Source organism: Jaculus jaculus, chromosome 9, assembly GCF_020740685.1.
Source record: "Jaculus jaculus isolate mJacJac1 chromosome 9, mJacJac1.mat.Y.cur, whole genome shotgun sequence".
Lineage (NCBI taxonomy): Eukaryota > Metazoa > Chordata > Mammalia > Rodentia > Dipodidae > Jaculus > Jaculus jaculus.
The window spans coordinates 94176244-94199785 of NC_059110.1; the positions used below are offsets into that span (position 1 = coordinate 94176244).

The window sequence follows — 23542 nt, forward strand, 5'->3', positions numbered from 1 at the left end:
GGGAAACCCTCCCTTGAAAAACCAAAAAAAAAAAAAAAAAAAAAAAAAAGTTAAAAAAAACTTGTGTTGTTATACTTTTTAAATGTTTGTTTGTTTGTTTATGAGAGAAAGAGGCAGATAAAGAGACCTGGGTTCATTTCCCCAATACCCACATAAATCCAGATGCATGAAGTGGTATATATATTTGAAGCTTGTTTGCAGCAGTCAGAGACCCTGTTGTACCCATTCTTTCTGTCTGTCTCTCTTCTATCTCTGCTTGCAAATAAACAAAATATTTTTTAAGACTGGACGTTGTGGTGCATGCCTTTAATTCCAGCAGTTGGGAGGCAGAGGTAGGAGGGTTGTGTTGAATTCTAGGCCACCCTGAGAATACACAGTGGATTTCAGGTCAGCCTGGGCTACAGTGAAAGCTACCTAGAAAAACCAAAAAATTAAAATTAAAATTAAAGGGAGAGGGCTGGGAAGATGGTCCAGTGGTTAAAAGCACTTGCTGTGCAAGCCTGATGACTGGAGTTTAGATCCCCAAAGTGGCACTCAAGCCTTAAGGAGGCAGAGACAGGGGAATTGAATCTGGAAGCATGTGGTCCCAGCAGTTTAGCCTTCACAATGTGTGCATGTGTGCACGCGCGCGCGCGCGCACACACACACACACACACACACACAGACCCTGTTTCAAACATGATGGAAAAGAATACCAACATCCTAGTTATTTTCTGACTTACATACACATACTGTGGCACATGCACACCCATACATATATGTGTGTGTATATGTGTGTATATATATGTGTGTGTGTGTGTGTGTGTGTGTGTGTGTACATACATACATACAAAAGAAAACAAAAAACAAAAACAGGAGATGGGGAGATTGCTCAGTGGGTAAAGTGATTGCCATGCAATCATGAGGACCTGGGTTCAGATACCTGGATCTCAGGTAAAATGTAACCCCAGCCCTGGGAAGGCAGAGACAGGGAATCCCTGGGGTTCAATGGCTACCTAGTCCAGCTGAATCAAATCTAGTGACTCTATGCTCAACAAGAATGAGGTGTAGAACAATCATGTAACATCCACTGTCAACTTTTGACCTCTGCCAGCACAGATACACACGTGCATGGGGACCCATACATATACATACATAAATAAAGACAAAAACACCTAGGCATAGTGGCACACACCTTTAATCCTAGCATTAAAGAGGCAGAAATAGGAGGATCACTGAGTTTGAGGTGAGCCTGGAACTACAAAGTGAGTTTTAGGTCAGCTTAGGCTATGGTGTGACCCTACTTCAAAAAAAAAAAAAAAAAAAAGGACAGTGCTGGAGAGATGGCTTAGCAGTTAAGGCACTTGCCTGTGAAGCCTAAGGACCCATGTTCAACTCTTTAGGTCCCACATAAGCCAGTCACACAGGTGACACAAACATACAAGGTCACACATGCGCACAAGGAGGTGCTTGCATCTGGAGTTCTATTACAGTGGCTGGAGGCCCTGATGCACCAATTCTTGCTCTTGCTCTTTTGGATAAAAAGAAGGCCAATCTGTTGGGCTTACCTCAAAAAGAAAAGAAAAGAAAGAAAAAGAAAACAAAAGCAAAGCTAAAATACTAAAATATATATGAAAACAGTGACACAGGCTTCAGATTGAGAAATTTCTTTTGAAGATTTTTATTTATTTATTTATTTATTTGAGAGAGAGAGAGAGAGAGAGAGAGATACAGAAATAGGCAGGTAGACAGAGAGAATGGGCGCGCCAGGGCTTCCAGCCACTGCAAACAAACTCCGGACGTGTATGCCCCCTTGTGCATCAGGCTAACGTGGGACCTGGGGAATAGAGCCTCGAACTGGGGTCCTTAGGCTTCACAGGCAAGTGCTTAACTGCTAAACCATCTCTCCAGCCCTAGTTTTATTTATTTATTTCTTAGAGACAGAAAAGGAGGGAGAGAGAGAGTGAGAATGAGCATGTCAGGGCCTCTAGCTTCTGTAAACAAACTCCAGATGCATGCACCCCCTTGTGCATCTGACTAACATGGGAACTGGAGAATCGAACCTTAGGCTTTGCAGGCATGTACCTTAACCACTAAGCCATCTCTCCAGCCTTGAGAAAATTTTTTGATCCAAGATTGCTAAGGGAAGATGTGGAAAAGAGCTACCCTCTCTCTCTTTTTTTTTTCTTTTCGATTTTTCAAGATAGGTATCACCCTAACTCAGGCTGACCTGGAATTCACTATGTAGTCTCAGGCTGGCCTTGAACTCACAGCAATCCTTCTACCTCTTCCAAGTGCTGGGATTAAAGGCATGGGCAGATAGAGAGAATGGGCATACCAGGACCTCTAGCCACTGCAAATGAACTCCAGACACATGGATCACCTTGTGCATTTGGCTTTACGTGGGTACTAGGAAATCAAACCTGGGTTCCTTAGGCTCTGCAGGCAAGTGCCTTAACCTCTGTGTCATCTCTCCAGCCCAGATGTTTCTTGTTTTTCTTTTTCTTTTTTTTTTTAGCAAAAGGTGAAAGATTTATTCTATCTGAAGAGAAAGAAACCAGAGTATTGTTTGTTTGTTTCTTTTTTTTTTTTTTTTTCAAGGTAGGGTCTCACTCTAGCTTAGGATGACCTGGAATTCACTATGGAGTCTCAGGGTGTCCTTGAACTCACCGTGATCATCCTCCTACCTCTTCCTCCTGAGTGCTGGAATTAAAGGCATGCGCCGCTATGCCTGGCCTTGTTTCTTTTTTAAAAGTATTTTATATATATATGAGAGAGAGAATTTGGTGTACCAGGACCTCTAGCCACTGCAGACATATTCCAGACACATGTGCCACCTTGTATGTCTGGCTTATGTGGGTCCTAGGGAATTGAACATGGGTTCTTAGGCTTCATAGGCAAGCACCTTAACCACTAAGCCATTTCTCCAGTTCCTATTTCTTTTTTAAAATAGTTTTTAAACATTATTTATTTATTTATTTGCAGAGAGATAGAGAGAAGAGAGACAGACAGAGAATAGGTGCATCAGGGCTTCTAGATGCTGCAAATGAACTCCAGACACATATGCCACTTTATGCATCTGGCTTTCCATGGGTACTGAGAAATCAAACCCAGGTTGTTAGGCTTTGTAGGCAAGTGCCTGAAGCACTGAGCTGTCTTTCCAGCATCTGAATTCTATTTTTCTTTTCTTTTTTTTTTAAGGCAAGCCCAGCAGACACTTTTTTTTTTTTTTTTGCCATGGTGGCCTTGACATCATCATGGTGATCCTCCTACCTCTGCCTCTGGAGTCCTGGGACTAAAGGTGTGCGCCACCATGCCTGGCCTTTTTTTGTTTTTAATGGGGAGAGAGGGAGAGAAAGAATTGGTGTGCCATAGCCTCCAGCCACTGCAATTGAACTCCAGACACATGCCCCTTGTGCGCATGTGTAACATTACATGCTTGCATCACTGTGCATCTGACTTACATGGGACCTGGAGAGTTGAACATGAGTCCTTAGGCTTTGCAGGCAAGTGCCTTAACTGCTAAGCTATCTATCCAGCTTGAGTTCTATTGAGATACAGCAGAGACATGGCTAAATATATGCATTGGAGAAGAAATAAACTACTATCTGATTTTATCAAATATATAGTCTTAAGATTCAGTGTGTCTCCAATGGAGTGTCTGATCTTCCTGAGGTCAATAAGAACTGTATGCTATACTGTGAACTGTGAATTCTTCTTTTCCAGAACATTAGGGAGATCCTTGCAAAGTCTTCTTGGCATCCTCCTAGCTCTGTTGACCATGATACCCAACCTCCAAACATTATCACTTTCCACTATATTCTAAGTAAAAGGAAATGAAATTTAAAATTTGACTATTTGGCTGCTGGGAAGTAGTTGCTCCACTGGGATAGTAATACAGGCTTCCTGCTTGTTGTGATTTATCTATGTCACATTTATTTATATATGGCTACTTTTCAGAGGATGCAGTTAGCAGTTTAAGCCACTGGGTGGTGCAAATTCCTAGGCATTCAGTGAAAGTTCTAAATTACAGCCCAAGATGCATCTATTGCTAAGCAGCACCAAATGAAGGAGGTGGAAGAAAAGGCTTATTTAGCTGGGAACGTAACTCAGTTGGTAGAGTGCTTGCCTAGTGTGCATGGAGCTCTGGGTTCCATGCATAGCACCAATTAAACTGGCCATGGTGGTACATGCTTATAATCCCAGCACCCAGAAGTGGAGGCAGGAGGATCAGGAGTTCAAAGTTATCTTCAGCTGCCTAGCAAGTTTGAGATATATCCCTGCTTGTGATATATGAGGTCTTGTCTCAGGCAAAAAAAAAAGGAGGTGGGTTGAGGAGATGGTTGACTGGGTAAAGTGCTTGGTGACACAAGCATGAAGATTTGAGTTCAGATCTCCAGTACCCTTATTAAATGCCAAGTGTGGAGCCACCCTGTAATCCCAGCACTAGGAAGGCAGAGATAGGACCCTGGGTGCTTCTGGCTAGCTGGTATAGTTGATTTGATGAGTTAGTTATAGGTCCAGTGATATAGAGCCTCAGAAAAATAAGGTGAAGTGTGACTCAGGAAGACACCTGGCATTGATTTCTGGCCTGCACAAGTAGGTACATACAAGCGTTCCCACACAGACATACCCATGAGCATGCATATACAGTCATATGCACATCCACATACCACACACAATTAAGCTGTAAAAGGTGCTTTCTTACAAAGCCTATTTGTCTTGGTTCAATTCCCCAGCCACCTGTATAAATCCAGATGGGTGCTGGTCCACAACTGCAAGGGACCCTGGGTCCCCACACACATACACATACATGCACATACACACACACACACACACACACACACACATGCACAGTTTAAAAAGTAATTTTTGGAAAAAGAATAATTTTTGGGAAGCCAGGTGTGGTGGCACATGCCTTTAATCCCAGCACTCAGAGGCAGGGGTAGGAGGATTGCCATGAGTTCAGGGCCACCCTGAGATTACATAGTGAATCCCAGGTCAGCTTGAGCTAGAGTGAGACCCTACCTTGAAAAAAAAAAAAGGCTGGAGAGATGGCTAAGCAGTTAAGCATTTGCCTGTGAAGCCTAAGTACCCCCGTAAGCCAGATGCACAAGGGGGCGCACACGTCTGGAGTTCGTTTGTAGTGGCTGGAGGCCCAGACATGCCCATTCTGTCTCTCTCTCTCCCTCCCTCTTTCTCTGTTTCTCTTTAATAAATAAATAATAAACAAAAATTTTTTAAAAAACAATAATAATTGGGGGAGCTGGAGATATGGCTTAGCAGTTAAGTGCTTGCCTGTGAAGCCTAAGGACCCCAGTTTGAGGCTCGATTCCCCAGGACCCACATAAGCCAGGTGCACAAGGGGGCGCATGCATCTAGAGTTTGTATGCAGTGGCTGGAGGCCCTGGTGTGCCCATTCTGTATCTGCCTCTTTCTCTCTCTGTCTGTCACTCTCCAATAAATAAATAAATAAATTAAAAAAATAATTTTTGGGCTAAAGGGATGGCTTAATGGTTAAGGCACTTGTCTGCTGCAAAACCTAACAATCTGAGTTCAGATCTCCAGTATCCATATGAAACCAGATGCACAGAGAGCCCATACACTTGGAGTTCATTTATAGTGGCTGGAGGCCCTGGTGCACCATTCTCTGTGTATCTGTTTTCTCTCTGCTTGAAAATAAATAAATAAAAATATTAAACTAATAGATTTTTAAAAAATAAATGAAGGAAAGAAAGGCTTGTTTGACTTGAAATTTCAGTGGAGAGGGAGCCACATTCACTAGAAATTCGAGTCTGAGGGCTGGAGATATGGCTTAGCAGTTAAGGCCTTTGCCTGTGAAGCTTAAAAACCCAGGTTTGATTCCTCAGTACCCACGTAAACCAGATGTACAAGGTAAGTCATGCATCTGGAGTTTGTTTGCAGTGACTAGAGGCCCTGGCATGCCCATTTTTTCTCTTTATCTGCCTCTTTCCATCTCTCTCTCTCTCTCTCTCTCTCAAAATAAATAAATAGCCGGGCGTGGTGGTGCACGCCTTTAATCCCAGCACTCGGGAGGCAGAAGTAGGAGGATCGCTGTGAGTTTGAGGCCACCCTGAGACTCCATAGTGAATTCCAGGTCAGCCTGGGGTAAAGTGAAACCCTACCTCGAAAAACCAAAAATGAAAAAGAAAAAGAAAAGAGGGCTGAGGAGATGGCTTAGCAGTTAAGGCACTTGCCTGCAATGCCAAAGAACTCAGGTTTGATTCTCCAGGACCCATGTAAGCCAAATGTACAAGGTGGCACATGTGTCTGGAGTTGGCAGTGGCCAGAGGCCTTGGCATGCCCATTCTCTCTCAAATAAATAAAATATTAAAATATTTTAAAAAAGAAGAAAAAAAGAACAAAATGTTTGGTGGCACATGCCTTTAATCCCAGCACTCAGGAGGCAGAGGTAGAAGGATTACCCATTCTCTTTCTCTCTCTCTGTCTCTTTCTCTCTCTCAAATAAATAAAAATATATAGCAGCTCTTTTTGGAAAAAGTTGGACATAAACATTGGAAAAATGATTTTGGTCAGAATCTGCTAGACAGTCCAAAATAAGAAAAGATTGGTGAAGTAGAGAATGGTTAGCATCAATGATCCCTAAGCCCAGCCTAGGAATGGAGAAAAGGAAGAATGCAAATTAACTTTCAGAGATCCTGAAGCTCAGGTGAGGTTTTATTTTTAGACAGGGTTTTGGATCCCAGGAAGTCATCAAACTTGCTACACAGCTGAGGATGCCCTGGGATTATGTGTGTACACATCACTGAGGATCCACCCAGGGTTTCCTGCGTGCTCAGCTCACATTCTACCCACTGATCCACATCCCCAGCCCCATGATCATACTTATAACTAAAGAGTGAAGAAATTAAATGAAAACATACATATAAAATTGTTGTATGTTTTGCCGAGCGTGGTGGTGCACGCCTTCAATCCCAGCACTTGGGAGGCAGAGGTGGGAGGACTGCTGAGAGTCTGAGGCCACCCTGAGATGTCAGAGTGAATTCCAGGTCAGCCTGGGCTAGAGCAAGATCCTACCTTGAAAATGCAAAAAAATGTATATTTTATATGTTTATATATTATGTGTTTATAGCTAACAAAGTAATACTTAATTACCCAGAGCTGGGGAGATTGCTTAGTGGTTAAGGCACTTACCTGCGAAGTCAAAGGACCCAGGTCTATTCCCTAGAACCCACATAAGCCAGATGCACATGGTGGCACATGTGTCTGGAGTTCATTTGCAGTGGCTAGAGGTTCTGGTATGCCAATTCTCTCTCTCTTTCTGTCTCTCTAGTAAAAAAATAAAAGATTATTTAAAAGCTGGGCGTGGTGGTGCACGCCTTTGATCCCAGCACTTGGGAGGCAGAGGTAGGAGAATCGCCATGAATTCGAGTCTACCCTGAGACTCCATAGTGAATTCCAGTTCAACCTGGGCCAGAGTGAGGCCCTACCTCAAAAAATCAAAAAAAGCAAGAGGATCAGAAATAACTGACTGGCTTATACTGACTGTAACTGGAGTCAAATGTACATTAAATAGAGTTATATGTGTTTATATAGAATGGCCTTTTATGTTTAAGACAAACTAAACTGCTGTATGCCAGATGGAAAATAAAGAAAATATTAATAAATTTTAAAAAATCAAAAAAATACATCCATACATATATGTGTGTGTGTGTGTATGTATATATATATATATATATATATATATATATATTTATTTATTTGTTTATTTATATATGTATAAAATTAAAAAATTTCAGCCAGGCATGGTGATGCACGCCTTTAATCCCAGCACTCGGAGGCAGAGGTAGAAGAAACACTGTGAGTTTGAGGCCACCCTGAGACTACATAGTTAATTCCAGGTCAGCTTGAGCCAGAGTGAGACCCTACCTCAAAAAACAAAAAACAAAACAAAACAAAAAATTTCCAGGGGCTGGAGAGATTGTTTAGTGGTTAAGGCGCTTGCCTGTGAAGCCTAAGGATCTGGGTTTGATTCTCCAGGTCACATGTAAGCCAGATGCACATGGTAGCACATGTGTCTGGAGTTCATTTGTAGTATCTAGAGGCCCTGATATGCCCATTCTCTCTTTCACACACTCTGTCTCTAAGAAATAAATTAAAAAATTAAAAAATTGTTGTTTTTTTTTGAGGTAGGGTCTCACTGTAGCTCAGGCTGACTTGGAATTCACTCTATGGGCTGAGGGTAGCCTTGAACTCATGGCGATCCTCCTACCTCTGCCTGTCAAGTGCTGTAATTAATGGTGTGTGTGCTACCACACCTGGCTGCAAATATATATATTTTGTTTTTGTTTTTGTTTTTCGGGGTAGGGTCTCACTCTAGCCCAGGATGACCTGGAATTCACTATGGAGTCTCAGGGTGGCCTCCTACCCCTACCTCCCAAGTGCTGGGATTACAGGTATGTGCCACCATGCCCTGCAAAAATAAATATTTAAAAAAAAATTCCAGGGGCTGGAGAGATGGCTCAGTGGTTAAGGTGCCACTTGCCTGCAAAGCCGATAGACCCAAGTTTGATTCCCCAGTACCCACGTAAAGCCAGATGCACAAGGTGGCACATGTACCTGGAGTTCATTTGCAGTGGCTAGAGGCCCTGGCATGCCCATTCTCTCCCAGTCTATCTGCCTCTTTCTCTCTTTCACTGTCTCATGAATAAAAAATAAATAATTAGAAAAAATTTCCAGCAGCTGTTTTTTTGTTTGTTTTGTCAGGCAAAGTGATAAGGTTCATTCTGTCTTCATATGTATGTTTCACTAAACTGTTGATTTGTTCTCCTTTCTCTTGCTTTTCCAAACTTCCTCTCTTAAATAGTCCCCCCTTCTGCTTTCTGGGGTTTTTGTTTGTTTCTTTGTTCAAGGTAGGGTTTCACTGTACCCCTAGTCCAGGCTGACTTGGAATTCACTATGTAGTCTCAGGCTGGCTTCAAACTCACAGAGATCCTATTACCTCTGTTTCCCAAGTGCTGACATAAAGGCATACGTCCACTGCGTCCATCTCCCTGTTCTGCTTCCAGGTTCCATATATTCCATATTATTATATATGTTGCATTACTCCCACTCAAAGTAATGCCTTGTTGTTGTCTTATTCTGTAGCTGAGGCTGGCTAGACACTCATTATGTAGTCTAGGCTGGTGGTGAATTCCTGATGATCTTCCTGCCTTTGCCTCCTGAGTGTTAGGATTACAGGCATGAGCCACCATCAAGCCTGGCTTCAAAGTAATGCTTTTAACAACCCCACAAACACAGCTGTTTACTCAGTGTCATTAAGCAAGAACTTCAAAAGTTTAAACTGGAGGTTTTACGTGTCTTGTTTGCTCTAAGCCACTATCTGCCTTCATCTTTGGACCTATCAAAGTATTGGAGGGGGGTTGAAGAGACAGCTTAGTGGTTAAGTTGCTTGCCTGCAAAGCCAAAGGACCCAGGTTTGATTCCTGACGACCCAGTTAAGCCAGATGCACATGGTGCCTGCCTCTAGAGTTCATCTGCAGTGGCAGGAGGTCCTAGTGCACCCATTCTCTCTCACTGTCTGTCAAAAAAAAAAAAGTAAATGATTTTTTTTAAAAGTATTGCAGGGGATGGGGAAATGGTTCAGCAGTTAAAGACACTTGCTTGCAAAGCCTGATAACCTGGCTTTTATTCCCTAGTTCCAACATAAAACTAGACACACAAAGTTGTACATGCATTTGAAATTTGTTTGCAGCATCAAGAGGCCGTAGCTTGCTCTCTCTCTAATAAATATATTTTTTTGAGTATTGGTGCCTGGTGTGGTGGCATACATCTCTAATTTTAGCACTTTGTTAGTTGAGGCAAGAGGACCACCATGAATTAAAGGATAGCCTAGGTTACATAGTAAATTTTAGATCAGTATGGGATACAGAATGAGACCATGTCTCAAACACCAACCCATGACAGGCATGCTGGCACACACCTTTAATACCAGCACTTGAGAGGCAGAGGTAGGAGGATTGCTGTGAGTTTGAGGCCACCCTGAGACTACATAGTGAATTCCAGGTCAGTCTGAGCCAGAGTGAGACCCTACCTTGAAACAAAAGAAAAAAGATTAAACCAGCGTGGTGGTGAACATCTTTAATCACAGCACTTGGGAGGCAGAGGTAGGAGGATTGCCAAGAGTTCAAGGCCACCCTGAGACTACATAGTATATACTCCAGGTCAGCCTGAGCTAGAGTGAGACCCTACCTCAGGGGGGAAAAAAATGGACTGGAGAAATGGTTTAGTGATTAAGGCATTTATCTGTGAAGCCTAAAAAAGCAGGTTTGATTTCCCAGTGCCCATAGAAGCCAGATGCATATGGAGGCACAAGCATCTGGAGTTCATTTGTAGTAGCTAGAGGCCCTGGCAAGCCCATTCTCACTCAGTCTCTCATACATAAATAAAATATACAAAATAAAATGCATTAAGGTAGCATATATCTTTCCAAAAGATAGAAGGACTTCCAGATCCTTCTAAGGCTTGAAACAATGACAACATAAATAGCGTGCATATTTGTAATTATGATGGTAATATATTAGCCAAAAAATGGGGACACGATGAAAGTAGCATAGGGAGTATGATGTCATATAATATTTATCTTATTACATATACATATACTTATGCCCACAAAGATATGAATCAGTGTTACCAGCTGTCTCTGGGAGGAGAGATTATGTATGACTTAATCTTTCATATAAATTTTTCGATGAGAATTCACCTTAATAATCATAAAAACAAAATGTGATACTTTTGTTTTGTTTTGTTTTTCAATGTAGGGTCTCACTCTTGTCCAAGATGACCTGGAATTTACTATATAGTCTCAGGGTGGCCTCGAACTCATGGCAGTCCTCCTACCTCTGCCTTCTGTGTTCTGGGATTAAAGGCGTGTGTCACCACACCCAGCTAAAATGATATACTTTAGTAAGAGTTTGCAATAGAAACCTGGCATTTTGCAGGTAAATGATTGGCACTTTCATTGCAACGGTGTTACAAAGTTTTATCTGTAATGGTGACAAGAGCATTGTTCCATAGACTCTGGAGCAATCTGCTGACAAAAGTCCATATCTCAAAGTCCACACAAGAGTGATCTTCTGCCATCTCTATCATCTTGGTTTCCAAGTTCTCCACTGGCTAGGGATATAAGATTGCACATTGTTAATTGATGAGGGAGTCCGAAAGTTCTCATGGGGGGGGTCTTTCTTTGTGCTAGGAGAAGTAGTTGTTGCCACAGCAAAATATGTAATCTCTAAAGAAAGTTAACTTTATTTTATTTTATTTTGGTTTATCAAGGTATGATCTCGTTCTAGCTCAGGCTGACCTGGAGTTCACTATGTAGTCTTAAGGTGGCCTTGAACTCATGGTGATCCTCCTTCCTCTGCCTCCCAAGTGCAGGGATTAAAGGTGTGTGCCCCCATGCCTGGCAGAAAATGAATTTTTATAAAGAATGTGCTAGCTTTGCCTACATTTTACTCCTTCAGAAGAGTGACGAGCAGAGACTTTGCCACAGGTCTCAATTCTGGGAAACTGCATGTTTCCTGGTTAAGGGACATTCTGCGGTAAGAGAGTCTGAGAAGGATAGGGACAAGTGTTGGCGTTAATTCTAGAACAGAGTAGAATAGAACAGCATAGCCTTTAATAATCTTTCTTATTGGACCTGGGTAAAACCAGGCATTTCTTGTTCATTTTTATGGTCAAAGTGAGTATCAGATGGGAGGATAAACTCAAGATTGTGAATCAGTAGCAGGGGCAAATGATGCACTCATGGATCTAGAGGCCCCCCACAGTGTTTTGTTCTCTGCTGCTCTGTGTTCCAAGTGTGCCCTGCACACTCCAGAGGTTCCTTAGGGCTTCCTGGAAACTTACTGTCACTGTGCTTAACATCTGTTCTGCTTCCTAGGTTCAGTTTGTTCCTTTTGGTACAGTTTTAAGAATCAGTTTTTGAACAGTACTTAAAATGAAAAAAAAGAAGGGTAGAATTTGTGTATGGTTCTCCAAAGAAGTAAGAAAACAGAATTTCTTGGAAGTAGACAGATTTGCAAATTGCAGTCTTACAACAAGAAGCAAGCTAACATCTGTGCCATTCCGTTTTACCCCAAACACTGCTTCCAGATCTGGTGTTTTCACTTGTTGGCCGAACTCTTATTTTAAGCAACTCAGATTCTACTCATGTACCCCTAGCTATACCTCTGTGAGGAGGTTATAATCGTACTCACTTGGCTCTGGGTTCCTTATTCAGACTACGTGCGGCTCTTTCTTAAAATAAAGTGTAGCCGGGAGGTGGAAGCAGGAAAACTGGGCTCAAGGTGATCCTCAGATACATAATGAGTTTGAGGCCAGCCTGGGACCTACACGAGACCCTGTCTTGAAAGAAAATGGGGTGGGGGGTGGCGAGGATCAGAGCCAGGTGCGGTGGCATACGCCTTCAATTCCAGCACAGGGGAGGCAGAGGTAGGAGTATTGCCATGAATTCAAAGCCACTCTGAGACTACAAAGTGAATTCTACATCAGAATGGGCTAGAGTGGGACCCTACCTGGAAACAACACCTCCCCCCAAAAAGGAAAAAGAAAACAAAAAACTAAAAGTAAAATAAGATATTTCCAGGCCTGGTGGCACATTCTTGTAGTGCCAGCTACTCTTGGAGGCTGAGGTAGTAGGATAAAAGTTCAAGGTTTGGGCACTGAGGAGACAGCTTAGTAAGGTGCTTGTATGATGACCTGAGTTTGATCTCCAGAACCCACATTAAAAAAATAAAAAAGCTGGGTGTAGTGGCACATACCTTTGATCCCAGCACTCAGGAGACAGAGGTAGGAGGATCATCCTGAGTTCAAGGCCACCCTGAGACTGCATAGTAAATTCCAGGTTAGCCTGAGCTAAAGTGAGACCCTACCTTGAAAATGAAAAGAAAAGAAAAGAAAAGCCAGGTGTGGTAGTGCATACCTTTAATCTCAGCACTTGGGAGGCATAGATAGAAGGGTCACCATGGATTCGAGGTCACGCTGACACCACATAGTGAATTCCAGGTCAGCCTGCGCTAGAAAGTGAGACCCTACATTGGAAAACCAAAATGAAAAAAAGAAAGAAGGAATGAAAGGAAGGAAGAAAGAGAAAAGAAAACAGCCAGGTATGGTGGCACATGCTTTTGGTCCCAGCACTCAGGAAGCAGAGGTAGGAGGAGCTCTGTTAGTTGGAGGCCACCTGAGATGAGACTACATAGTGAATTCCAGATCAGCCTGGACTAGAGTGAGACCTTACCTCAAAAGAACCAAAAAACAAACAAATGAAAAAGGGCATAATGTCAGTTCCACTTTAGGTATTCTGGATTTTCAGATTTCATTTGAATACTATTTTCTGTAGTTCTTAAACCTATTGGGAGTGACTTAGGAGGGATTTTTGGAGTACTTAGTTCCAGGTTCCTTTTACCATATAAGTGGCATGTACATGTAGTGGCAGAGGCTATCCAGTAAGCCCTATGAACATTTCCCTGGGAGGAAAAAGTTCCTCACTGTAGGTTAGTTGACATCCAGTGAGCATGAAATAAGCCGTAAGGATAACAGAGGAGTTGGATGTGTATCACACTATCAGCTGCCTGGCTCAGTTCTTTGGAAGTTGCATTTAAGTATTTGATGAGAGAAAGCAGTACGGACCATTTATAATGCTTGGAGAGAAGGCATTCATCTTCATTTGATGGAATAGAGAGATATCTATTTTTCACAGATGTAGACAGCAAACCACAGAGGTTCATGGCTATGTCAGTAGTGTCATGAGGGTCTACTCTGCTCAGGCTAGGCTTTTTCACCACTGTCCTGCATTATTGCTTATAATGTCCTGATGAAGATTTGAGTGTAATATTTTCAAGAATCTTCCCATATCAACAGTAGGGACAGGACAGAGTAGAAGAAAGGGGAAGAGTGAACTTTTCAGAAATATGTCTGATGGATAACAGTGATCCCTGTAGCTTCCTTTGAGTTTGATGAGGTAGAAGCATCTTGTCCAACCTAGAAATTTAAAAGAAATGTGAAAGATAAAGCAAATGAACTTATATCAATAAAGGGATTGCTAAATACAAAACCCCAAATAACTGAGCTTGGTGGTGCACACCTTTAATCCCAGCACTTGGGAGGCAGAGGTAGGAGGATAGTAAGTTTGAGGTCACCCTGAGACCACATAGTGAATTCCAGGTTAGCCTGGGCTGGAGTGAGACCCTACTTGAAAAACAAAAACAACCATATAAATCTAAATGCACTTCATTTGGCCTCTTTGCTGCCCACTAGTAACACCAAGAAAACTTGAGAAAGGTGCACATATGAATGAAAATCTATAGGTGGTTAGCATCCACTAGCAAAGTGTCCATTCATCCTTTGCTTGACCTGTTTGCCTTGAATGAAAAAGGCTCTGAGGATACAGCTGGTTTGGATTTCAAATGCACTGGGATTCTACTTCAGGCCCTGAATGAAGGCCCAACAATGTCATTAGGTTTTGAAGAGACAGAGATTTTTGAGTCCATTTTAAAAAATATTTTAGTTATTATATGCAAGGAGAGAAAGAGAGAAAAAGAACAAAAGAGAAAGAGAAAGAGAGAATGGGTATACCAGGGCCTTTTGCCACTGTAAACAAACTCCAAATGCATGTACCACTTTGTGCATCTGGCTTTATGTGGGCACTATGGCATCAAACCCAAGCTATCAGGCTCCTTTAACCACTGAGCAGTATCTCCAGCTCTAAATGTTTTTAATTTATTTTTTTTTTGAGGTAAGGTCTCACCACTCTCTAACCCAGGCTGACCTGGAACTCACTTTGTCATCCCAGACTAGGTTAACGCAGTGATCCAGTCATACACCACCATTCCTGGCATTGTATTAACTTTTAAATTATTGGAAACCTTCTCTCTCTCTCTTTTTGGTTTTTCAAGGTAGGGTCTCACTCTAGCCCAGACTGGCCTGGAATTCACTACGGAGTCTCAGGGTGGCCTCGGACTCACAGTGATCCTCCTACCTCTGCCTCCCGAGTGCTGGGATTAAAGGCGTGTACCACCATGCCTGGCTAAACCTTATCTTTTTACCTTAATGCATGTTTTGGATGTCCCAGGAAATGTGTCCATCACTTTCTACTAGTCAAAAGCTGGCTCCACACCTGGCTTTAGAAACTAGGTTTATAGCAACCATGTTGAATCAGTGGTCAGTGTTGGTTCAGACACTAAGGGCACTATTTACTCATAATCTTGTCACAGACCCAAAGATAAGGAAGAAGGAAGTTGCTTTGCCAACTGGATTCAAGGCCAGTAGATTCTAAACTTTGCTGTATCTAAGTTACTAAGGGCAGGGGTGAATACGAATGTTATATAATACTGAAAAATCTTCTGATTTGGGGCAATTTTTCTAAAGAAAAATGTAAAAGTACAAATTAGGTACATGCTGGGTCAGAGTCAGGGTTCATGGGGTCCTGAAGCTGAAGCTTTATTAGTTTCATAGCAAACACATCTCTTTCTGGGAATCTTATTAAAAATCTTTAAAATTAAATAAATAATGAAAAATCATACTGGCTGGACATGGTGGTGCACGCCTTTAATTCCAGCACTCAGGAGGCAGAGGTATGAGGATTGCTTTGAGTCCAAGGCCAACCTGGAACTACGGAGTGAGTTACAGGTCAGCCTGGGCTACAGTGAGACCCTACCTTGAAAGAACCAAAATAAATAAAATTTTTACATATCTTAAAAAAAAAGAATGGAAGGATAGCTTAGTGGTTAAGGCATTTGACTGCAAAACTAAAGGACCCAGATTCTATTCCTCAGGATCCACGTTAGCCAGACGCACAAGATAGTGCACGCGTCTGGAGTTCATTTGCAGTGGTTGGAGGCCCTGGTGCTCTCATTCTCTCTCTCTCTCTCGCCCTCTTTCTCTCTGTCAAATAAATAAATAAAAATAAAAGTAAAGATGCAGTCCCAGAAAACAACAGCATTCAGAATCTGGGTAGGTCTATTTGTATGGTCATGTTATTAAGTCTTAAAATAATGTCATATAATTTTTTGATGACTTTTTAACTTATAGTTGTGACATTAAAGTATAAAAATTGTTGCCTAAAAAAATAAAATAAGCCAGGTGTGGTGGCGCATGCCTTTAATCCCAGCACTCAGGAGGCAGAGGTAGGAGGATTGCCATGAGTTCGAGGCCACCCTGAGACTCCATAGTGAATTTCAGGTTAGCCTGGGCTAGAGTGAGACCCTACCTCGAAAAACCAAAAAAAATAAAAAAATAAAAAAAGTAAATATTAAAAAAAAAAAAGAATGGACACAGTGGCACAGACTTGTAGTCTCAGCTACTTGGGAAGCTGAGGCAGGAAGATAGTTTGAAATCAGAAATTAGCCGGACATAATGATGAATGCTGGTACTTGGGAGGCAGAGGTAGGAAGATTACCATGAGTTCAAGGCCACCCTGAGATTATATAGTGAATTCCAGGTCTGGGCTAGAGTGAAACCCTACCTCTGGGGTGGGGGGGGGAGGAAAAAAAAAGAAAAAGAAAATAAAAAAAGAAAGGGGGAGGAAAGAAGGAAGGAAGGAAGAAAATAAATAAGTAAATCTCTGGCCTTATTTTATATATCTGATTCAGCATGTCTGGGTTCCAAAAAAAGTATTTTATTTATTTGACAGAGAAATGGGGAGAGAGAGTGAAAGAATGGGCACATCAGGGCTTATTGCCACTGTAAACGAACTTCAGACACGTGTGCCCCCCTTGTGCATCTGGCTAATGTGGGTCCTGGGGAATCGAACCTGGGTCCTTTGGCCTTGTAGGCAAACGCCTTAACCACTAAGCCATCCCTTCAGCCCAGAAACATATTTTTTCCATAAGTATCCTCTTTTTATGATATGACTGAACCAATGTTAGGAAAATAGTAGTAAAAATGTCCTTTTTGGGGGGAGGTGGTTTAAGATTGTCTTGTGTAGAATGCCCTGAACTCCTGATCCTCCTGCCTTCCTCTTGAGTGCAGGGATCACAGTGTGCATCACCATACCTGGCCAAGGACCTAACTTTTGCCACATAGAATCAACCACATTTGCTTTCTAACTAGAGTAGTTCCCTGTTCCCACCGTTGATATGTTAACTGTATTTTCTGTAAACAACAGATGGCATGAGTCATTCAGAGAATACTTTCCTTCTCAGGTGAAGGGTCATTCTGAGACTCAGTTGTCCCAGGTTGCTGGTCTCCCTTCCTTTGCCTTTTCCACCACCAGTGGCATTGACATAGCCTTCTGGCTCCTAGGCATCGAATCTGAAGGGAGAAAATGACAGTAATCACTTAGTAGCTGGTACACATTTGATTATCTTCCATACTTCATGTCAGTGCATTTAAAAACAGTCATCTTTTCCTTCCTTCCTCCTTTTCTTTCTCTCAAGATACAGTGTCATGGAACCCAGGCAGACCTCAGATTTGCTAGGTAGCCAAGTTAGCCTTGAAATCCTGATCCTTCTGCCTCTACCTTTTGAGCGCTGGAAGTACAGAAGAAATTTTTTTTTGCTAAAGAAGAAATCTTCTCTAAAGAAGAAATTAGGAGGTGGGCATGGTGGTGCATGCCTTTAGTCCCAGAAGTCAGGAGGCAGAGGTAGGAGGATTGCCGTGAGTTCAAGGCCACCCTGAGACTCCATAGTGAATTCCAGGTCAGCCTGGGCTACAGTGAGACCCTACCTTGAAAAACCAAAAAAAAAAATAAATAAATAAAAAGAAGAAGAAGAAATTAGAACTACCCCTCTCAGCCAGGCATGGTGGCGCATGTTTTTAATACCAGCACTTGGGAGGCAAAGGTAGGAGGATCGTTGTGAATTCAAAGCCACCCTGAAAACAGTGAATTCTAGGTCAATCTGGGCTAGTGGAAGATACTACCTTGAAAAACAAACAAACAAACAAACTACCCTTTTTAAAGAACAGGAAGAGGACAGGACGATATGTAGAGAGCATCTTCTATGTGTAAGGCGCCTCTCACACAGGGTCCCAGTTAACCTCCATAGCCACAGGCCAGACAAATATCATGAGTTCCATTTTTCTGATGAGACAACTGGAAGTGGAGAAGTCAAGTAACTTTTCCCAAACCACTCAGCTAGTGAATGTGAGAGTCCGATCTGCCCGAACTTTCCTCATTATGCCCAGTTGCATTTGGAATAGAAGGAAGCCTTACTGTGAAGTTCAAGGACTGAGAACATGGATACACTTACAGGGCATGGGACTTCAAAAATGACAAATACTATAATGACAACTCCACTGAACAGCAGAGTAGCAGCAATGAGAGCTTTGATCACAACACTCCATTTCTGCCTCTTCTCCAGGCTCACATCTGTGTCTGAAATGGCTGGGGGGCAAAGGGGGAGACAATTTGAGTCAGAGAAAACACTGGTCCTTGAAGTTCTGGCTGATAGACTAATAATAGGGGCCAGTCTGACACATAGTGGCAGAGCTGAATGTCCCTTTAAACTCAGAATCAGATGAGGTGGCATCCTGGGCTTTTCTCTAACCTCTTGCAATGTTTTTCCAACCAGTCACCTTCTCTGCTATTTGAGATATTTTTCATAGTCATGCATGGCTGAGGCTGATACTGACCTTGGGAAGAGAAGGCTTGGATGCAAAGGAATTCTAAACATACTGTTCCCTGTCAGCCCTCCCCAAGTCCCTACTCTTTAAAACAAAATGAAACAACAACAAAAAAACCCCTTTCCTTTCCTTCTATGTCCAGCAGTGAAAACAGGGAGGGATGTAGCTCAGTGCGTACTTACTACACATATGTATGAGATCCCTGCACTTGGGGGGGAAAATCACCTTTGCTGTTTCTCTTGGTTAACAGGTATAGGAAGAACAAAGGTGAACCAGCATTGCTTCTGGGCCAAAAGCCAAATCTAGGGAAAGTGGTTCATAGGTATTTCATGATAACTAATCTCATCTTTACTTTCTCCTGGTACTAATTAGGCTGTAACCCAAACTTTAATCTTACTGAATTTGGGTTCTAGCCCATTTAAGAAGGGCTATTTGTAAAACAGTATCCATCACAATAATAATTGCATAGTATTTGAATAGTAGCCATCTATATATGTATGTAGTTGATGTAATTACCTAAGAACTGGATTTATTCTGTCTCTCACTCTGGCTATAGGGTAAATTCATTTGCTTTGAGATAAGGGATTATTGATAGTGTCAAACTATAGGCGTTTCTGGGAACTTTTTAATGGAGAAGCTATTTTTTCCCCATTTAAAAAATGGTGGCCCACACCTTTAATCTCAGCACTTGGGAGGCACAGGTAGGAGGATCACAGTAAATTTGAGACCAGCCTGAGACTACATAGTGAATTCCAGCCTGGGTTAGAGTAAGACCCTACCTTGAAAAACAAAAAAATGACAGCAGCAACAAAAAAGGAATGATGTTCTAGCTTTTCAACGTTTAGGAAAATCCCAGGAAATTCAGACTAATACTGGAACTAAAAATGTTTCACTTTTTTTTTTTGTGTGTGTGTGTGGGGGGGGGTCAAGATAGGGTCTCATGCTAGCCCAGGCTGAACTGAAATTCACTCTAGTCTCAGTCTCAGGATGGCATCTAGCTGACAGCGATCCTCCTACCATGGCCTCCCAAGTGCTGGGATTAAAGGCATGCGCCACCATGCCCAGCTCTTAAAAATATTTTTAATTGCAAGCAGAGAGAGGGTAGTAGGGAGATAGAGAATGGGTGTGGCAGGGCCTCAAGCCAGTGCAAACAAAATCCAGATGCATGTGCCACTTTGTGCACCTGGCTCTATGTAGTGGGAGTCAAACCTGGGTCATTAGGCTTTGCAGGCAAGGACCTTAATGCTGAGCCCCTATTTTTCTTTCTTTTTATTCTTATTTGTCCCTACTTACTTTGTACCTTGTATTAAGGACTTGGAAAAATTATAAGTACCTGTCATTTTCTTTCCTTTATTTCCAGAAGTTGTGGAGGTAGTAGAGATGGGGAGGGTCTCCGATGAAGCCAATCTTCCCATCGCTGAATACACTTTACACTGGGAGATCCCTGGTAAAAAAGCTATATATATATATATATATAAAATCAATGAAAGAACAACTTCAGGATACCTTTATCTTATCCTGCTTTAGCTTTACCTGACAAAACCCTAGCTCTACCTGCCCAGTAGTAAATTTCTAATTTTGGCCCCATTGACCTGTATGTTCATACGTTTTGGGTGTAGGCACATACTAATGCCAAGAATAAATGAGGATAGAGATACTAAGAAGAGATATGGATTAAATCATCAGGAGGTCTTTGACTAATGTAGGATCAGAAGAAAAGAGTAAACCTTATCTTATTTGCTTATCATTCTTAAGGTCATAATAATAAGAAAGGTGGACTGGGTGCAATACCAGTAAAAGTTTCTTTCTTAATAGAGGTGACTCCAAAGTTCAAAAATGAACATGAGATATAATTTGTTTAGTGGAGTCCATCCAAGGCTGTTGCTCTGAGGGAGCACTAGGGAATGTAAGGAGTGAAACATGGAAATGATACTCAGGTTCATTCACTCCTCAACTTCATTTGGCAAATGTTCAAGAACAACTGTCTATCATATGCCAGGTACTACTTCAGTATTTATCAGTTGGATACATTGTAGACAGGGAGCAAGTAGAAACAGAGAAGACCAGGGGACAGGCAGAGGAAGCAGAGAGAACAATGAATATAACTTAGTGCATACCTGGAATCCCAGCACTTGGCAGGCTGAGGCAGGAAGATTACCTTAAGTTCAAGGCCAACCTGGCCTACCTAGGTGAGTACAAGCCAGCCATTGCTACATAGGCAAGACCCTGTCACAAAAAGAATTATAGTGCTAAACCAGGCATGGTGGTGCACGCTTTGAATCCCATAACTTGGGAGGCAGAAGTAGGAGGATCACTGTGAATTTGAGGCCACCCTACACCCTGAGAATACAGAGTGAATTCCAGGTCAGCCTGGGCTAGAGTGAGACCCTGCCTCAAAAAACCAAAAAAAAAAAAAAAAGTGAAGCCTTGTCTGTGAAGCCTAAGGATTCCGATTTGAGGCTCGATTCCCTAGGACCCACATAAGCCAGATGCACAAGGTGGCACATGCATCTGGAGTTCATTTGCAGTGGCTGGAGGCCCTGGCATACTCATTCTCTATCTATCTGCCTCTTTTTCTCTCTGTCTGTTGCTCTCAAATAAAAAAAAAAAAAAAAAAGAATTATGGTGCTCGGTATAGTAATGCATGCTTTTATTCCTAGTACTCAGGAAGCAGAGGTAAGAGAATCACTGTGAGTTTGAGGCCACTCTGAGACTACATAGTGAATTCCAGGTCAGCCTGGGCTAGACTGAGACCCTACCTTGAAAAAAAAAAAAGAATTATGGGGGGAATGGAGAGATGGCTTCATGGTTAAGATGCTTGCCTACAAAGCCTAAGGACCCAGGTTCAATTCCCCAGTACCCATGTAGGCCAGCTGCACAAGGTGGCGTATACATCTGGAGTTTTTTGGTAGTTGCTAGAGGTCCTGGCATGCCCATTCTTTGAAGTCACAGAAATCCTTCTACTTTTGTCTCCAGAGTTCTGGGATTAAAGGCCTGCACCACCATGCCCATCTGTTTTTTTTCTTTTGTTGTTGTTAATATTTTATTTATTTCAGAGAGAAAAAGAGGCAGATAGAGGAATGGGCATGCCAGGACCTATCGCCACTGCAAACAAACTCTAGACACATGCTCCATCTTGTGCATCTGGCTTTACATGGGTACTGGGGAATTGAACCTGGGTCCTTTGGCTTTGCCAGCCAGCAAGTGCCAATCGCTGAGCTATTGCTCCAGCCCCAACGAGGTAGGGTCTTACTCTAGCCCAGGCTGACCTTGAATTCACTATGTAGTCTCAGGATGGCTTCAAACTCACAGCGATCCTCCTACTTCTGCCTCCCAAGTGTTGGCATTAATGGTGTGTGCCACCACACCCAGCCCAAACTTTAATTGCTGTGCTGGATATGAAATATGGAAGAATAAGAGTAGAAGCACCATAACTTGCTAGAGGACTATTGCAGACTATTGTAGGACTATTGTAAGGCTATTGTAGGACTGTTATAGGACTGTTGTAGGCTATTGTAGGACTGTTGTAGACTATTGTAGGACTATTTTAGGCTACTGTAGACTATTGTAGGACTACTATATGGCTATTGTAGGACTGTCAGCTGAGAGACATGAAGACAGATGGATTCTGACTATGGTCTCGAACTGATCGTATCTGCTTTCAAAATTAATCTAATCCAGGGCTGGAGAGATGGCTTATGGTTAAGTGCTTGCCTATGAAGCCTAAGGACCCTGGTTTGAGGTTCAATTCCCCAGAACCCATGTTAGCCAGGTGCACAAGGGGGCACATGTGTCTGGAGTTCGTTTTCAGTGGCTGGAGGCCCTGGCGCACCCATTGTCTCTCTCTTTCTCTCTCTCTCTATCTGCCTCTTTTTCTGTCACTCTCAAATAAATAAATAAAAATGAACAAAAAAAATTAAAACACAATCTAATCCAATTCAGGCAGTACTTATTATTACTTTTTTTGTGGAAAAAGAGGTTTATTTTGGCTTACAGGCTCAAGGGGAAGCTCCACAATGGCAGGGGAAAACAGTGGTATGAGCAGAAGGTGGGCATCATGCTCTGACCAACATAAGGTAGACCATAGCAATAGGAGAAACTGGCTATAATACTCATAAGCCTGCCCCCAACAATAACCTCCCTCCAGGAGGCATTAATTCCCAAATCTCCATTCACTGGGTATCTACCATTCAGAAGACCTAAGTTTATGGGAACCATCTGAATCAAACTACCACAAATACTGAATTATTTTAGTGCTTAAAGTGGCTCAGATTTGGTCAGTGGCACACCCCCATTCTGTCTGACTTTATCCTTGCTTTTTAAAATAATAAGATAATAAAGGCTAATCTTGTACCTACTCTGCCCTAGCCCTGGGCCAAGCCATTTCTCTGAGGAGCCTTCTTAGTTATTATTATTTTTTTATTTGAGAGTGACAGAGAAAGAGGCAGAGAGAGACGCAGAGAGAGACACAGAGAGAGAGTGAGAGAGAGAGTGTGTGAGCATGTGAGAGAGACAGCACATCAGGGCCTCCAGCTACTGCAAACAAACTCCACATGCATGCACTACATTGTGCATATGGAGTACGTGGGTCCTGGGGAATCGAGCCTTGAACCAGGGTCCTTAGGCTTCACAGGCAAGCGCTTAACTGCTAAGCCATCTCTCCAGCCCACCCACTTTTTTTTTTTTTTTTAAGATACGGTTTCACTACATATTCCAGTTTGGCTTTGAACTCACTATGTAGTCAGATTGCTGTCATACATGTGAATTCACTAAGCAGTTGCAGGGTGGCCTTGAACTCATGACAGTCTTCTCACCACTGCCTCCCAAGTGCTGGGATTATGGCTTCCTATTTCATTTTTGATGATTACATACCATTGCATATTAAATTAAGGTCTAAATTACTCTTACATGTTTTAAGTCCCAATGAAGATGATAGTTAATGTTTGTTTGTTTTGATGTA

The 23542-nt window shown here is 42.3% G+C and overlaps 2 protein-coding genes across 4 annotated transcripts in view; one reads left to right on the forward strand and one right to left on the reverse strand.

The window, feature by feature from the left end:
- Acaca (acetyl-CoA carboxylase alpha) overlaps positions 1-23542 on the forward strand; it is a 334197-nt gene that overhangs the window by 15981 nt on the left and 294674 nt on the right. The window lies entirely within an intron of this gene.
- Positions 13295-23542, reverse strand: part of C9H17orf78 (chromosome 9 C17orf78 homolog) — a gene marked incomplete at its 5' end in the record, with an annotated part of 38210 nt that continues 27962 nt past the window's right edge. The window contains 4 exons of the mRNA XM_045158390.1: positions 13295-14003; positions 17157-17271; positions 18210-18343; positions 19916-20038. Coding sequence (XP_045014325.1) covers positions 13924-14003; positions 17157-17271; positions 18210-18343; positions 19916-20038 — 452 coding nt within the window. The remainder of the gene's footprint in view (positions 14004-17156; positions 17272-18209; positions 18344-19915; positions 20039-23542) is intronic.